The 18,384-nt window shown below is 41.0% G+C and overlaps 1 protein-coding gene across 3 annotated transcripts in view; it reads left to right on the top strand.

Moving 5' to 3' along the window:
* arnt2 (aryl-hydrocarbon receptor nuclear translocator 2) overlaps nt 1–18,384 on the top strand; it is a 149,872-nt gene that overhangs the window by 116,784 nt on the left and 14,704 nt on the right. For all 3 annotated transcript variants that reach the window (XM_033621951.2, XM_033621959.2, XM_033621943.2), the window contains 2 exons: nt 3,018–3,169; nt 14,166–14,241. In XM_033621951.2, the coding sequence (XP_033477842.1) occupies nt 3,018–3,169; nt 14,166–14,241 (228 nt within the window). The remainder of the gene's footprint in view (nt 1–3,017; nt 3,170–14,165; nt 14,242–18,384) is intronic.

Below are 18,384 nucleotides of genomic sequence, written 5' to 3'. Positions count from 1 at the left end.
GTAATCGATTATTAGGAGGTGGAACTTAACCACAAGGGTGCAGCAATCAGCAGTAACAAAGACAAACGAGACCAGCTGACCATCACCAGCTGCAGCATTACCAACTTAAAACACCTCTGTGGTGATGAAAATAATTCTCTTCTCAGTCTGCTGGTTTTACCTCAAAAACCATTTGCTCTGTCTGCTCAGCAACTTGGCTTTCTCAGGAGCAAATCATAGAGTTTAATAATAACTAGATATGAAACACCAAAATGGTGCTTATTCCTTCCAATGGAGTTTCTCTCCTGCTGCATAAGCCAAAAAAGGTTTTCTAGCTTTTGGATTTACTTTCGCAGTATGCAGCCTACTGTGCAGTAGTATTTTTCCTGCTTGCCCCACCCAGGAGTTCCTGCTAAGCTCATAGACATAACATTGTGATGATGTCACAGATTTATATATCACTTTTCTCGGCTTGTGGAAACTCTTACATAAATAAAACCACCATAGCTCAAAAATTCAGAACAGAAGGATTTTTAATTGACATTGTTTGCAGTTGGAGGTGTCCTGTCAACAGTTTTACAGACGTCTCTTTTACAGTAGTGGTCTATGCAGAAAATGCTTTCAAGTCCATAGGGGATTTTTTTTTTAACTGTAGTACTGCAAGTGGCCACGGGGAAAAAGCGCCTGGAGCGAATGAAGAGAGGCTGCTTGCCGTTCCACTGCTGGCATAATGCAAATAACAACACAGCTAAGCTGCGGCGCACAATGCCTTCTTCTCACATTATACTTATCCGCACAGCAGTCTGTACGGTGCTTTTAGATTTATTCATTCAATAATGCAGTTAACTTTTTAAAATAAAAAGCCTGCAGAGCATTTCTTATCCAACAATACATAAATTACATACTACCACAATGTAAGCAAGTAAATTCATCTGTTAGTTTTATTATGGATCACAACAAATCCAGTATAGACTACTATGTTAAAGAAAAAGAGAGAAAATAAATCATGTGTTGAAGTCAACCATTTTGATGCATGGTGATGCATCGATAATCATGTTATCATCCAATCATTGCCGTCTGAATTGTAATCGAATCAAATTGTAATATGTATGATGATTCCCACCTCTAGACGGGAATATAGACAAAACAGGACAAAACAAAAAGACATACAATAAACAAGCAAAAGACAGTCTGTAGTATTCTTGCTGTTACTGATATGCAAACCGGTTGTTTTGTTTGAATTATTGTTAAAATTATTACTTTTATGCATATACAAAATAATGAATATGATAATAATAATAATGTTATTATTGGCTGACTTTACACTCCAATTCCATCACTACAGCTGAGTGTAACATGAGACTCCTGTGTGATAAGAAATGGAAATAAAAATGAAAGGTTATCTCTTATTAGAAAAATAATTCAAAATGATTATTATAAATGCAACCTTTTGGTCAGATAGACCTAATCAGTTCTTAACTACCTTTCCACTCCTTATGTTGGTAGCAGGAAGAGTCTGGCATTACTTGAAGTGCCGGACAAGTGTTTTATGTGACATACTCAGAGTAGTTTCATCATCATCCAACTAAAGAGCAAAAAATACTCACTCTGTACTAATTTCATATGTAATAATAATTACATGTATTTTAAGTCTTTGCCCATGCTTAATATTTTGAAATTTTTTTCTGTATCCTCTGTTATAAGATTTCAGGCTATTGTTTACATTTTACACCAATGACTTTCTGCTGTCCCTTACACCAAACATTCCTACAGTTAAATATTATCACCAGTTCATCTCATATCATATGAAGCAGTCTACTTGTTCATGGTTAAGTTAGGTAACCTGAGTTAACTGAGCTGGTCTATAATCAGCTTTGTGATACCGTTTATCCAGATGATCGTAAGTGCTAATATTGTAGGCAACTGGACTTGCTTGCAAGCAAGTCCATTACCATGACCTGGATGACTGAGAATCTTCACTGTCAAGTTATCCAGATGACCATTGTTAGGGTTAGTGAAGCCAGATAACTAAACGATATCCTGGGTAAATTTTCCGTAGTACAGGCCCCTGGTCATCTGGTTATTTTGATCTGGTTATCTGGTTTATTTAAAGTGGTCATCAGGTTTATTTGATCGGGTCATCTGGTTTATTTAATCTGGTCATCTGGTTATTTTATCCGGTCATCAGGTTTATTAGGTCTGGTTATCTGATTTATATGTTTGGTCATCAGGTTTATTTGATGTGGTTATATGGTTTATTTAATCTGGTTATGTGGTTTATTTGATCTGGTTATTGGGTATATTTGACCTGGTTTGCTGTTATTTAGTCAGAGAGATCCCAGTATCTTACCTATTTATCAGCAACAGCATAATTTAACGGTGTTGCTCATTACTGAAGTTAACTAGAGGAATAGTTTCCTTTCCTCTCCCTCCCTCTCCCTGTCTGCTCTGTGGTAGCTGCCCTCTGTGTGGACTGAAAAGTTCTCCATATCTGTCATCGGCTGCTCTAGCCCTCCTCAGCAGTTTATTTTGTAGTAGTCACACCGGGAAAGAGTGCAGTGCTTTCATTATTCAGACTGACAGTCACCATTGGCTCAGTGGAGGAAGTTCAGGACTACAGTATTGGTACCAGCTGCCTGTCGCACAGAGTGCAGCTTAACTCAAATCCCAGAAATCAGGGTCATTAAAAAGGATCTTCAAACAGCTGCTAATTCCACTCTTTGAGATTCTTTCTCCACCAAGATGAAAGTGGTTTTGTTGTAAAACTGAAATGGAATAAAAGAGTTCCCCTCTGTTCTTGCCTCATCATGCCTAATTGAATGTTTCACTCTCTGCATGGAACTCTTCACTCTAAGGGGACCACATTGGAAATTGTCTACTAAAATTTTGAAGAAAATATTAAGGGTATGAAGGAAAATATATAAAGATTTTGTCATAGTAGTTTCAATCTCTGTTTCTCTTTCACCTTCAGACCCAACTGTGTAATTAAGACCTATCAAAAACTGTAATATTAATCAGTGGTTTTTCTTTCTTTGCAGGTGGTGAAATTGAAGGGTCAGGTTCTGTCTGTGATGTATCGTTTCCGAATGAAGAACAGGGAGTGGATGCTGATCCGAACCAGTAGCTTCACCTTCCAGAATCCATACTCTGATGAGATAGAGTACATCATCTGCACCAACACCAATGTCAAGTACGTTCCTAATTCTTGTCTATTTTGACATAAGCATGGCCCGTCTACTCTTTGAAATCTAATCATAGAATAGAATAGAAAGCCTTTATTGTACAGGAAGAATAAGATGCTGCATATTACATATTACTGTCTCTCTGCACAATGGTTGACAACTATGAATTTACCTCGGCTGAAGGCAGAGGTTTCTGGTACGTTTATTCTTTATTCTTTCTCTTGCCATCTCCTAAAACCCAAATTTGACCCCCTAAACATACTCAAAAACTCACCAAAATTGGCACACATGTCAGGACTGGCGAAAAATTTGATAAAATGACAAAATAAACCCCCACACTGCCAAAATGGGCTCTCTAGTGCCACCAAGGCACACTAAAATGGCCGCTGCGGCCCGTACCCAGCCAACATTTGTATGTAGGTAGTAAATGGGCTAACAAAATGGACCCTATATGGGATTGTCCATGGGTTCCATAATGGCCCCATTCCAGTTGCCCACATGGTTGGATCTCTCAAGTGGGCCCCACATAGGTTATGCTAGGGCTACCTGGGTACCAAGTGGGTATGGGCCCAAAATTGGCATCTTATCTGGGCCCTTATTGGGTAAACCCACTCATGTGTGCAACTGGCATGGGGCCAATGTGGAACCTGTGGACAATCCCACATAGGGCCCATTTTCACGTCCATTTACGACCCACATGGATCCCACATACAAATTTTGGCTGGGTAGGAATGTCGTAGAAAGATCAAGCCAAAACCGGCGTGTTGGTGTCATCGAGACCTACAAATCACGCCTTGACACCCCTGACCCAAACCCAACAGGAAGTGAGCTATTTGCCCTTTCAAAGTAAGATTTTGCCTCAAAATGCTCTTTTTTCAAAAATTATCTTCTCTTAGACTGTTTATGGTATCAGCTTCAAACACACACACATGCCAGGCCAACTCCTGCTGAACAGATCCTCTGTATAACTTTGTCATTACTTAAATGTTTTGGATTTTATGGCCTCTTCAAGGTGACGTGCCACAAAACCTCCTGACGATCTTCACGCCACCTAGACACACTAAAATGGCCACTGCTGCCCGTAGGAATGTTGTAGAAAGATCAAACCAAAACTGGCTTGTTCATCTCATCAAGACCTACAAATCACATGCTGACACCCCTGACCTAAATCCAACATGAAGTGAGCTATTTGCCCATTCAAAGTAACATGTCATTTTTCAAAAATTGTCTTTTTCAAAAAATATTTCCTCCTACACCTTTCATCGTATCGGCTTAAAATACGCACACATGGAAGGCCAACTCCTGCTGAACAGATCCTCTGAATAACTTTGTCATTACTCGAACAGTTTGGATTTTATGGCCTCTTAAATTAGGGATGCACAGATCCACATTTTTTCACTTCCAATCCGATCCCGATACCTGAATTTGGATATCTGCCGATACCGATACTATTCCGATACCAGAGCTCTGTTTGCTTTAATATTATTATCATTATTGTTGATTTTATATGAGGCTGTAATAAACTCCTCTCTACAGGCAAGTATGATATGTACTTATGTATGCATGTATGTCCCAAAAGGCAACTTGAGGTAAGTATAAGATCAGAAAAGGAGGTCAGAAAAGCAGGAAAAAACAGGAACAGGAAAAATCCCATCCTGAAAACAAATATGCAGCTGTAAGGGTTTCAAATTGATTGTCAATATTTATTAAATTCCAAGATAGTGTTAAACTACTAGTGCAATATACACTATCAAAAAAAACAAAAATTACCTGTCATATTAATCTGAACAGCACAGATACAAATCAAGTAGACACTAATATATGTGGTAGTGTTGTCACGGTACCAAAATTGGGACCCACAGTACGATACCAGTGAAAGTATCACGGTTCTGAGTAGTATCATGATACCACAGCGAAAATGAGGCAGATGTGCCTTTTGTCCTTTATAAAAAGATAAATCACTTCTCTATAATACATCAGTGATATTTCAATGGAATAAATTACTTATTGGGCTCTAGTTTCCCGGCGCAGCGCAGGGTGGCGAACCCTGCGCAGAGCTAGTTTCAAGCAGCGCATCTCGAGGCGCGCTCGGTTTGGTAGTTTGGCAGACCGAAGTGTGCTGAGATGGGTGTGGCGGCGCAGCAGGGGGAGGTGTCGACAGATCCAGCTTGACAGTTTCGTGCCAAAAGGCTTCGTCAAAGGTGCGCTAAAAGCTCGCCAGCTGAAACCAGGTCTACTGTCAGCGCAGGCGGAGCGCAGCCGGTGTAAGCCGAAGTTTGGCTGACTGGTGGACAGTGCACACACGTCACCAAAACCTCACAGGCAGGTTTCCAGAATATCAGGCACATTAACAATGCAATAAATACCCAAAAAAACACTATTCAATTCAACTATCTGCAATCAGCACATAAATGTATCTCTATATCTACTGTCCTGTCACATCTGATGTCAGATCAAAGGGGATTGGCACCGTTTGGCACGTTTGGCACGCGTAATGGAAACCCAACCTGATTTGATTAACACAGCTGCAAACTTATGAGTTCACATCCCTCTCAGCCAACCACAAACAGCCATAGCATCAGATAGAGAGTATATATTCAGCATCTGTCATCTTAGAAAAGTCAAAAGAAAAGAAACAGAGTGAGACTGCGAGAGAGAAAGAGAGAGCGCGCGAGCACGAGAGAAACACAACATTGATTTACAGTTGTGGTGACCTCCTCCCAGGCTACCTTTGCATCATCAGCCCGTGGAGGTCTGCTCGCATTTCCGTATATTCGGACACTGCGAGCTTGGACCTCCCGGACCAAACGTCAGTTTCCTCCTGGGAGAAGTTAGACCGTCTGACGCTGCTGCTCTCTTCTGCTATGACGAATTGAGTAAACTCTCATTACGCCTTCGCGCAGCGCATTTAAGGGCGAGGAGAGGTCTGTGAAACTAGAGCCCATTGACTTATTCATACTTCAAAAACGGCATCAATAAGCGATTAACATAGGGGGGATCAAAATAAAAAAAATAAATAATATAAAAATCAACCAGTCCCTTAAGTGCGGTGAGGTTTGTGGATCGTTACCTGCCACAAAGAGAGAAATGTGAACGGCTCGTTTCTCCTCTGACACGTCACATACCTGTGTGCCGCCACGGCTCGGCTGTTCAGGTACTTTTGGGCAGTCATGACACCAAGAAGAGGAAATTATTGGACCTGGAGGCAGGCTTCTCAGTCGCCGGTAAGCCGTTATCTTGCGCCGCGGAGCACTACAGCCGCCGTATTTGACAGGAATACATTCCTGTCTGTGTCTGTGACCCTGTTCAACCCACAACTGGCAGGATTCGCCTTTCGTTTCTGCTGCTGGTTGAAATCTGTACTCGCACAGTGTGCTCCTGCATTATTTCTTTTGCTCGCACAAAACTATTTTTAGTTGCAAATGCGAGTAAAATGCGCGCACCGTAGAGCTCTGTGGAAAACAAATCACTGCAGCATATATAAACAAATCTAACCTACAAGTAAAAATAAATTAATAATAACTTTCACTGCTTAAAGATACTCAATAGCTCAGCTAATACCTGAAATGTCACTGGATACAAACCACTGCAGCGGCATAACGAGTGCCAGGTGGCCAGCGCGCGCCGTTATTGGACGGCGCATGGACACTCACCCTCTTGCGATTGGACTTTGAACTTATCCCACAGTACTGCTACCTGAGGTACTCCAACATGGTATCATATGTAGCCTACTGTCGTGATTTAGTACCGCGGTCTACCGTTGGTACCAGTATACCGTGCAACACTACTATGTAGCAATCATCATATCATTCCAGCAGACAACGTGAAAGCACAGACACGACTGCGGAAATTTCTGATCCGTGAATTACGTTGGTATTGGAACCCGATACCGATACTGGATCGGATCGGCCCCATCCCTATCTTAAAGGTGACGTGCCACAAAACCTCCTGAATGTCTTCGCGCCACCTAGACACACTGAAATGGCCCACCGCTTATTGTATCGGCTTCAAACTCGCACACATCACAGGCCAACCCCTGTTGAACAGATCTTCTGAATAACTTTGTCATTACTCGAACAGTTTGGATTTTATGGGCTCTTAAAGGGAAATGTCGGTTTATTTCAATCTGTCTCCTATCGTCCTAAATTTGTTTCAAGTGACTAGTGACATAAAAATAATAGTTAGCATGTTAGCCGTTAGCCTAGATACAGCCAGGGCGCATAGTAGCGTCAGACCTGTTAAAACGTAAGTGAATGGGCAACCTTCAAGTGCAAAGTTAGTCCACTAAACAATCTTTTTTTCCACAAATACCACCTCATGTTGTTAGGATAAATGTCAGAGAACACATGGAAAACGACATGTAAACGTGTTGTCTTACCTTACCGGTGTGGTGCCATGTTTGTTTACCATTTAGCTCTGCTTTCCAAAGCACAGCCCAAATATCGCGAGAACAAGCAGCGATCTCATACTGTGCCTGAAATCTCGCAAGAACAAGCCGCAGCAGCTGCAAGGCAGAACCGGACAGTAGCCTGAAAAGTTCATTCATTTATTTTATGAAAGATTTATAGAATAATGGCTGACTTTTTGACAGACTTCGACTTTGTGGAGGAGGAATTTGATTTTGCAGAGTTTGATGGCCGCCCTTATTTATTCGAGCCAGAATACACTGACGAAGAGCTTTGTGAAATTGAAGAACGGAGGAGGAGAGAGAGAGAGGCGCAACAGGTAGAGGACGAGAGAGGAGGAATGGCTGCTGCAAGGCTGCGTAGCTCTGGAGATTGGTGGTGTACCTGTGAATGCTGTGCCCCAGTGCCCACAGAAGAGGAATGCCTCTGTTGCAAGGAATGGGACCGGTTGCAGCCTTATTTTCAAGGTCTGGATGTGACCGAGGACGAGACACCTACACCTGGAGTAACGTTAGTATCCAGCTGGGCTTTATCTAGAGCTCGCGAGATATATTTCGGCCGCGCTTTGGAAAGCAGAGCTAAATGGTAAACAAACATGGCAGCACACTGGTAAGGTAAGACAATACGTTTACATGTCGTTTTCTATATGTTCTCTGACAATTATCCTAACGATATGAGGCGGTCTTTGTGGAAAAAAAGCTTGTTTAGTGGACTAACTGCAATTGAAGGTTGCCCGTTCACTTACGTTTTAACAAACATAAAAACTATATGTCTGTGTTCTGGACGAGTGTATCTCTCTGCTGGTATGCTCAGATTGATGATTGGACCCACGGTTTGGGAATTCAAGGGAGGAGTATGACACATTTTAAAGCCATCTCAATCTGCCCGCTCTCACAACTCTCCCTCTCAGTGACAGACTCAGGATATTTGAGGGGCAGGGACGAAAAGGAAAAAAGGGTACCTACTGCATGACATGGGGCCCCATTGGTGTGCAAAAAAACAAAATTTGACCCCCTAAACATGCCCAAAAACTCACCAAAATTGGCACGCATGTCAGGACTGGCAAAAAAATTGATAAAATGAAAAAATTAACCCCAAAAGTGACAAAATGGGCTCTCTAGCGCCACCTAGACACACGAAAATGGCCACTGCGGCCCGTAGAAATGTTGTAGAAATATTAAACCAAAACTGGCTTGTTTGTCTCATCAAGACCTACAAATCACGCCTGACCTAAATCCAACAGGAACTGAGCGAGTGCCTCTGAAAGTAACATGAGCAAATGTGGAGAAATTGTGAGCTAGAGTGGAGAGGGGTCTACGTGAGCTGGAGGCCAAAATGGCGGGAGTCCGAGGTCCCACCCAACACTGCTTGCAGCTTTAATTTATAATTGACATTGGCTTGTCTGACAGAAGACAGTCTTTATAAGTGATATTGTTTTGACAGTTTATGAGATGCTTGTATTGCAGTGGCATGCAGAGGTGTTTGGCAGCAGGGGGTAGTGGTGTCACTGTTGCATATATTGAATGAATGATGTGACAGCCTCTGCTTAATCTGCATGTGTTGGTGCTGTATTACCACACCTACTCATGTCATCTCCCAGAGGAGCTGACTGCAGTGTCCAGCTCTGGAGTAACTGAGCCCAGTGCTCCATAGGATACAAAAGCCCCAGCATCTAGTGTGGCTCCCTCTTTCAGCACCTGAAAGCTTAGCTTTCATTTGTTAACAAATTACACTACACACACACACACATCCACATTAACACTACTTGAGTAACTCTGAGATGGGAAACTCTGGGTTACGGGTTTCAGAACAGGTGATTTCAATCGGTTCAATCAACACAGAGAGTTAAGCGCGTGCACCACAACTTTAAAAAGCCGTCATCAATGGAGCCCCAATACCACGATTCACCATGGTAACAAGCTACAAGAAAAGGTCTGCATTTTTTTTTTTTACTTCTCTGGAGTTAGATATTTTAATGCGCTCATGCAGCGAATTTGAAGCTGTTTTCAGGAAGAAGAGTAACACGGCTGCAGCAGCGAAGGAACGGGAGTCGGCGTGGGAGAAAATTACTGCTCGAGTCAATGCGTAGCCTGAGTTTAAATTTATTTTATACATTTATGCAATCACAATAATGTTAGGCTACAGATGCAAACAGGTGGAATGGTGTTAAAGCTAAAATTTAGTTCACTTAGATGCAATCCCACCTAATTATTTTTCAAGTGAAAATGTACTTGAAACAAGTGAAAATGGTCTAAAAACAAGTTACTTTTAGGTATGATTTGTTTTGACTAGAAATGAGACATTTTGACTAGAAATAAGACACATATTCTTGGTATGATTTTGAGTTTTTGTAGTGTGATGCAGTCTGACATTTTGAGAGAGTCAATCTACCTGCACATTAATGCTGTGAATGGACTTCATATTCACATAGTCTCCTTCATTTTGTGAAGGAGCAATGATAGGAATGTGGGTTCCATCAATGCACCCTATCACACCAGGAAATCCTAAAAGAAATTAAAATGACTAATCCCAATCTGAGGTTGCAGCACCATGTCATTAACTGAATATGATTTATAATCATAAATTTTAACTGATTTCTACATCGTTCACCTACAATCCTGTGGAACTCCTCCTTGATGACCCTCACAGGTTTATGTTCAGGGAACACAACAAAAGAGTTTAATAGACGTTTCAGAGCTAGGGACACTTTTCTCACGGCTCTGCAGACAATGGCTTTCTGCATCTCTGATATTATACAGAAAACTCTCGTTTGCAAAAAAACAAAGAGCAACAAAAAGAATCTGGGTAGATGAAAGTGCACGTCCACGGTTGGTGACATTGGTTATGTCACGACGGATGAGGTTATGGATATAAATGATGGACTGTGATGTGAAACGGTACCGTTCAAAAAGAAAATGTTCTGGAAATGATAATATGTCAATTCTGGGTCTGTGAATAATCTCCCGACGAATGCGTAACTCCCTCCTCAGTAACACTGCCTCTTTGTCCACAGGGTCCTCCAAGAACGGACATGCCATGGTCGAAAAAAGTAGATTTAGAACTAGAACACACTTTAGGATACGACTTCACCTTGAGGACAGATGATCAAACTCACTGAAACCCGCGCAACAATAAACGAATGAATGAATGAATCACACTGCGTGTGTAGCGTAAGAGGGAGGAGACAGCTAGAAACTCGAGGTTCATTGAAGAAAACCTGCTCCCAACCAGGTTAGGTTCACAGAGTCAGTTGCCATAGTAACTGACACCGAGCTTCAGTTACCTCTCTTTCTGAAACAGGCTGGAGTTGCTTTCTCTGGTTTAAGTTACCTCCCTTTCTGAAACGGAAAACCCAGAGTTTCCCTCATTTCAGGGTGAACAGACTCAGAGTTTTCACTAAACCTGCTTTGTGAAAAGGACCCCTGATGTCACTGACTTAACAGTCTATACCACATTAAACAACTTGACAGTTTGGGAGCTGGTCAGTTTTGTACTCATTTGCGTTGAGTGATCTAGTTATTAAATTTGTAGATTTATTTGAAATTATGCATTTGTAGTTCTTTGCTATTTGGTAGCACATTTTGACTTGGCTTGTTTGTGTGTTTGTTTTTGTTTTTAGGTTGGGAATAATTTCTTTTTGGTATGTTTTAGGTAAGATGGTAAATAGAGACATTTAAATGTGGACTATGCTGTGATCATCTTTGCCTGACTATAGCATGGATGTATAAAGAAAACTGGACACAGCGTTTGTGTTCGTAACTATGGAAGTTGCTCAGTGGCACATGAAGCCAAAAAAGTTAAACAACTAACGTTACCTTGATGATCAGCACTGCTTCTGCACTGTGTGTTCCATAAAGCAGGCACACTAGATACTTCTGCCGGACAAGCCAGCTACTTCCAGTTTAAAATGATGCAGTCATTTGGCTCTTCTTTCCAAATGTTATCAGACCAAACGGATCAAATCCTGATAGTGAAACAAGACATTTTGTGTGGTCTGTGATGCTCAAAAAATGTATCCACTGATGCACAGATGTCTCTTTGACAATGCAAGTCTATGGGAAAAGGCTTTTTGGGCCACAGGGCATCATGGGACAGTGTAATTACACTTTTTGACTATTACAAACAATTGGTACACTTCCTGCGGACCTTGGACTGCAGCTGTTTTCCTTCATGTCAGGTTTTGAGATTTGGTGCGTAGGGATGGTTAGTGCCCATGCAGAAAGTTTGCCTCAGAGTGCCTTTGGTGCACTGTGGTTTCTTTTTTCCCTTGTTAACTGGAGCACTTGCCAACATGAACTCAGAGGCTTACAGACTCGCACTGTGTACTGCAAGTAGTCTGATTTTTTGTCAGGGTCCCCTCGTGTCCATCTAGTAACAATCCATGTTCTTTTCCTCCTGCATATGTATATTCTCCGCTATCATCATACCCGGGCCAACCAGGTATTTTAACAACAGAAGGACGAAACAAATTTCCACTAATTTGTAGGGCTGTAGTCAACCAAAGAAAATCTTGGTCGACTTAAGTCGCGCATAATCTTCAACTAATCGATTAGTCGTGGGAAAAAAAATCTGCATGTATTTTTACTTCTGTGGTGGTGTGTCTGTGTCACTCTGCAGTTACACCTCCAAAACACTAAGTCGGCGGTGGAGGACTGTGTTAAGTGCTGTAAAGTTTAGTTCAAATCAAACTTTATTTATATAGTTAATTCAAAACACACATTAAATATGGCTTAATAGGGACAATTTCAAACACAAGTACGCAAATTGGCTTCACTATAAATCGCAGAACTGACAGACAAACACTTGTCTTTATCTGGACATATTTCCCCCACCAATACAACATGCTAACGTTATTAGCACAAGTCTATGGCGTTTTACATTGTATAAATTAGCCTAGCGCCTAGCGATCTTTTCCTCTTCTCATATAAAGCCAGGGACAACAGTAACATGTAAGAAAGGTAACGGTTTTCCAAGCAAATACAACATGCTAACGTTATTAGCGCCAGCCTATGGCATTTTACATGGTATACATTAGCCTAGCGACGAGCGGAGATTTCCTCTGCTCATATGAAGCCAGGATAAATCTTGAAGTATAAATCCCTGAAGGATACATCACACACATGACTTAAAATGCTATTTTAGTGGAGGCTTTACTGTCTTCACAATTTATAGTTTCTTATCTGTGAAATACAAGTACATACAAGCTTCTTTCCACTGAGGGAAATGGTGTTAGTACACAGAAGCTGACAGGAGGGCTGCGTTACCGCCACGCTGAGCGTAGGGTGGGCGAGTCCAACTTTCTGTCAACAAAGGGGGTATTTTGAAAACACCCCCATTTTCACAGGTAACTTAGCATGCCCCCCCTGCTGCAGGAAATAATGGATTTATCCTGGAAAGCTGTTGATGTAGCACTTTTCTCCTTATGAAAGTAACACGGCGATTATTCGACTAATGAGAATTTGGTTGGACGAGAGCATAGCAACCAAATAATCGACTAGTCGACCAGGAGACTACAGCCCTACTAATTTGGCACAAACATCCACTTGGACTTATAGATAAACTGATTAGATTTTGGTGGTTAATGTGAACGCACAAAAGGTTTTGGCCATAACTTAAGAATTTCTACGTGTTATATCCAAAAGGTCAATGGTCAACTTCACTATGACATTATATCAGTTTGCATAAAACTCTGGCCTCTATTCACGTCATATCTCAGGAACAGGAGGGGAAACATTTGGTCAGATATTTAGTTAGTAACTAATCTAAGGAGTTCACTTTGAAACTGTACTGATTGTATAGATCTTCTGTGTTGTCAGGGTGAAAATGTGTGTGAAGCATCCATGTTTTCACAGACATGGATGTAAACTGTTAAAGAAACTTGACTGGTGCATGGAGGCATATACAGCTACAGGGTAGTAATTCTATGTATTTCGGCAGCTCCTCCTCAAAAAGTGAGTGATACATAGCGACCACACATTTGAACACAGCTCTTGTTTCTATCTGTCTGTCATTCATTTTATATATTGTTCAGTTGCGGTCTTGACTGATAATATTTATAAACATCAATTTCTTGATGAGCTCTTTATGACACTGGAGAAAATAAATACATCAGATTCAATGTAGTGCTGTCTGTCTTCATCCCAGTTAGATTTCCTCATGTGGGCCCATGTAGTGCTGATGATGATGCAGGATGACCATGTTATCTGTCAGGCCATGTTATCTTGTGCTCTTGGTTTGTTTGTAAGAAGTCAGCAGAAGCACAGGAACGACTGGACCAAAACCAAAAGGCAACAATGTCTCTTTTATGTCTTGTTCTGGACTAAATGACCTGACATGCAGGTCTGAAACTTATGCTGCATAAAATCATCTAAAAAGTAGCTGATAGATACTGCTGTCTTTGCTTGTCTGTAGGATTTTTTACCCAGTATGAATGTGGGACTTACATCTGATTCTACACAAATGTGCATGATGTTCTGCTGCCTGCCTAGATTAAATGTTTTTATATTGAATTTAAAATGAAGGTAGCTTCAATTCAGTACCACACTTAATGTGTCAGTGTGAGGTGCTGATGGTGTACATGGTGGGTTGTATTTTGCAGGCAGCTGCAGCAGCAGCAGCAAGCAGAGCTGGAGGTTCACCAGAGAGATGGACTGACTGCCTATGATCTTTCCCAGGTAATCCTATGCTTTACAGTCACTTCATGTTCCCACTTAACTGGTTAGAAAGATGCCTCCAGACTCTGTAATTTTAGTCTAAATAATTGGACATGATTACTAGATAATTTACAAATATTGAATTACCATGTACAGTTTGTTTTACAAGAGACCTGGCCAAGGTTAGTCTCGCCACCAGACAATCAGAGATCTCCGCCTTCTGATAGTCTGGGGACACTCCTTTCTAAAGTGTGTTTAGTGTGTTGTGTCCCTACTGGTTTCCAATTTAACTGGTTTCCTTACCGAACAGCTGCAGATGTGCTTCGCCTCTGTCAGCAGATTCGTCACAAATTCACAAACATACACAACATATTACTGGCGATCTTAAAGTCGCAGCCCACATCTACCACAGCGAATATGCTTTTGTAAGTGAGCACTACGTACCAGCGACATTAAAAAAAGAAAGGAAAGAAAATATAATATACACAAATTTGCGTCAAGCTGGACTCGATTTCACGTCAACAAAAGACAATATAACACAAACCGCACGTCTACCTGTGTGAGCCACTGAGACTCACAGAGTGCACAGCTTTCCTCAGGTATTAGTAAATTACGTCAGCATCCAGGTAACATTTTGATTTGGGCTGACCTGAGACAACTGGTTACCCTCAGCTTGCCTTGAAAGTACCCACACATATAATGTTTCTTGTTCTTTTTCCACGAGTCTGCAAACATATTCAGTGCCACATCACAGTCTGCACAACACTGCACACTATGACAAAGTCTGTCATGTTTAAAAAGTGACGATCTAACTCGGAAAATGCTCTCAAAATACGATTAATAATATGTAAATAAAAACCAAGCACTTATAGCCACTGGATCATTACAGAGGTGAAGCAAGGACTTACATTTACTCACGTCACTGTAATTGAGTAGTTTTTTGTGTACTTGCACTTTTTAAAATCTAATTTGAGTGTTACATCAGTAGCCTATGTTTTAATTTAAGTATTATGCTTCGCTGCATTTTAAATGACTTCTGTGACCGAGTAAAAAAAAAAAAAGTCGGCCGAAATTTTAAAAAAGCAAAAAGAATTGTGTAAGCGTTAACTACCATGACACAATAATAATAGTATTACACTCTATGACAACCTGGCAGCTAGCTCTGATGGAGACATATGAGCTCTAAGAACAAACTCACAATTATGGACGCACACTAAAAGAAATGTCGCCATGGTCCGAGAGAGGTGACGTCATGCTGTTATCTCTGTCTCTACAGGTACGCAGTGAGCGAGTTAGATCGTCACTTTTTAAACATGACAGGCTTTGTCAGTGTGCAGTGTTGTGCAGACTGTAATGTGGCACTGAATATGTTTGTAGACTCGTGGAAAAAGAACAAGAAACATTGATAAATATGTTTGGGTACTTTCAAGGCAAGCTGAGGGTAACCGGTTGTCTCAGGTCAGCCCAAATCAAAATGTTACCTGGATGCTGACGTAATTTACTAATACCTGAGGAAAGCTGTGCGCTCTGTGAGTCTCAGTGGCTCACACAGGTAGACGTGCGGTTTGTGTTATATTGTCTTTTGTTGACGTGAAATCGAGTCCAGCTTGACGCAAATTTGTGTATATTATATTTTCTTTCCTTTCTTTTTTTAATGTCGCTGGTACGTAGTGCTCACTTACAGAAGCATATTCGCTGTGTTAGATGTGGGCTGCGACTTTAAGATCGCTAGTAATATGTTGTGTATGTTTGTGAATTTGTGACGAATCTGCTGACGGAGGCGCAGCACATCTGCAGCTGTTCAGTAAAGAAACCAGTTAAATTGGAAACCAGTAGGGACACAACACCGGCGAAAACGGCCGGCAACAAAGCAACGCCTCTTGCATTTTTGAAAAGGACACGCTTTCTCGGAAATGTGCGCTCCTCCTTTTCTTGTCCGCACGGAAACAAACACACAGAGAGCTTGAAAATGTATGCCAAGAGATTTAACTCTGTTTTATCAAACGTGTGCTCATCCGTGAAGAAAATATTTTTTCCAGCGGATGTCTTAGTTACAACATTATTGAGCTAACTGGAGTAGTGTCATGTCTTATCCAACAACGGGAGGCTTTTAACAGATGACGTCCTGTTACCTTTGCTGCTGCTGTTAGCTGTCCCTGTCAGCTGCAGCCACTGATGCGTTCTAGACATCGTGATTTCCCAAAACTGAATAAATACCACACATAGCAACACAAAACTGCTTTGCTAGCTCAATCATGTTGTAACTAAGATATCCGCTGGAAAAGATATTTTTTTCACAGGCCATTTAATGAGTTGTTACCTATTACAGACACTGCTAACGGCTAACAGGGCTAACAGACAACAAACATCGGATTAGTCCATACGGTGATACGGTGATGTGAAAAATGTGATATATAGGCTATATATATATAGCTAAAAGCTCTGCTGGTTTTCTACCCGGAAGTATTTGTAAACAACAAGGCGATTCCCTCTAACGTTATAGTCCGGCCGGACGGATGAGTCATGGCCTTGTAAAAGATTATGTTTGTTTCTTTTAGTTGGCGAGAATGTGTCACCCCAAACGCGACAAACATCCACTGAACTTTACAGGCATTTTCTGCAAGCACGGCTGAGCCATTTTGTACCACTACACGTGTTTCTAGTGGGACTATGTTTACAAGCACAAGAGTTCAGCGAGCCACCGAAGGACCGCCCTGCAGATTTACTATTGGTTCTGCAACGTAGGGAGTTTTTTTAAACTCTGAAATTGTATCCGCCCATCTAAACACAAAATCAGGGAGAAAGTCATCAGTCTTTAGTTAAGCAAAGCGTCTAAAGACTGACTTGTGAGTCTAGGCCAAGGTAGCAGCCAATCAAAACACATTGAAATGCAACAAATACAACATAGAATACAAAAATCCACTATAAAACAGCAACAACTACTCAAACATAATGGCCTCTCAAGAAGAACAAGCACATATCCATCCAAGCATGCATGGTGCTTATGGTGCATTGTAGGAAAATGTAGTTTTCCCCAGATCTGTTAAAACCCAAGGTTCATAAAAAAGCAACCACTTGGAGGAGTGTTGCTGGTAACTATCAGAGCTGACACATAGAAGGGTGCAGAGGTAAACTGGACGTTTGTCCAATATTGCTTTATAGATAAAAATATACCAGTGCTGTTGTCTGCGAATGGTCAATGACGTCCAACCCACCAAATCATAAAGAATGCAGTGATGAGGAAGGGACTTTGCATTTGTAATAAAACGTAGAGATGCATGGTATCAAGGCTACATCAAATTGAGGAGGTTGCATGCATATACAGTATGTCACTGTAATCACTCCAGACTCAAAAGTAGCTTCCACAAGTTTTTTCGTAGCACTGAAAGTAAAACAAGAATTATTTCTAAAATAAAAGCCAGTCTTCACTTAAAGGTTCCTGTCTAGAGTAGCAATATTAATAGCAATATTAAATGAAAGCTTGTCATCTATTCATATACCCAAGAACTTGTATGAGGGCACTATATGTCAATGGAGGTGAAAATGCTAAACTCATCAAGCAACTGAGAGCAAGCTTTTGAGAAGACCATGAACGTTGTTTTCTAGGCATTTAAAATCTCAGCAGAACACTTTGTAATGACTTAAATGCCGTCTGAAGCTCTTGCACTGCGGGGCAGTAGCATGCGTGCAAATGACAGCACATCTGAATATAAATGTATTTTTGCTTGAATAGTTTTACCCAAATCATAATTTAAAAAAAAAAAAAAAAGGCTCCAAGATGGAACCCTGATGGACACCCTTAGTTATCTCAAGAAATTCGTGACCGTCCGCATAAACATACTGAGTACGAGCTACAAAATAATTTTGGAACTGGTGTACAGCCTGAATCAAATGCCTTGAAAGATCCATAACACACAGAAAACAACTTTTTGCATTATCTTATAGGATGATTTGCAGTTTATTAGCATAACACTTTAATATCCTCTTATATGAACACTAGTGCAGGGCTAGTATTCATCCAGTACCTCAGAGTAGAAAGTCCTAACTGGCAAAAAAATCTCAGCTGCAAAAACCTGGAACTGTCCTTTGATAATAGCTATAAAAAAGTTTGACAGAGCAGAGAGCACTCTCTAACTGATGATGGATTCATCAGAGATTAGGGAG

Source organism: Epinephelus lanceolatus, chromosome 2, assembly GCF_041903045.1.
Source record: "Epinephelus lanceolatus isolate andai-2023 chromosome 2, ASM4190304v1, whole genome shotgun sequence".
Classification (NCBI taxonomy): Eukaryota; Metazoa; Chordata; class Actinopteri; order Perciformes; family Serranidae; genus Epinephelus; species Epinephelus lanceolatus.
The sequence above is the reverse complement of the archived record's forward strand: the minus strand, read 5'-3'. Positions and strand labels throughout refer to the sequence as shown.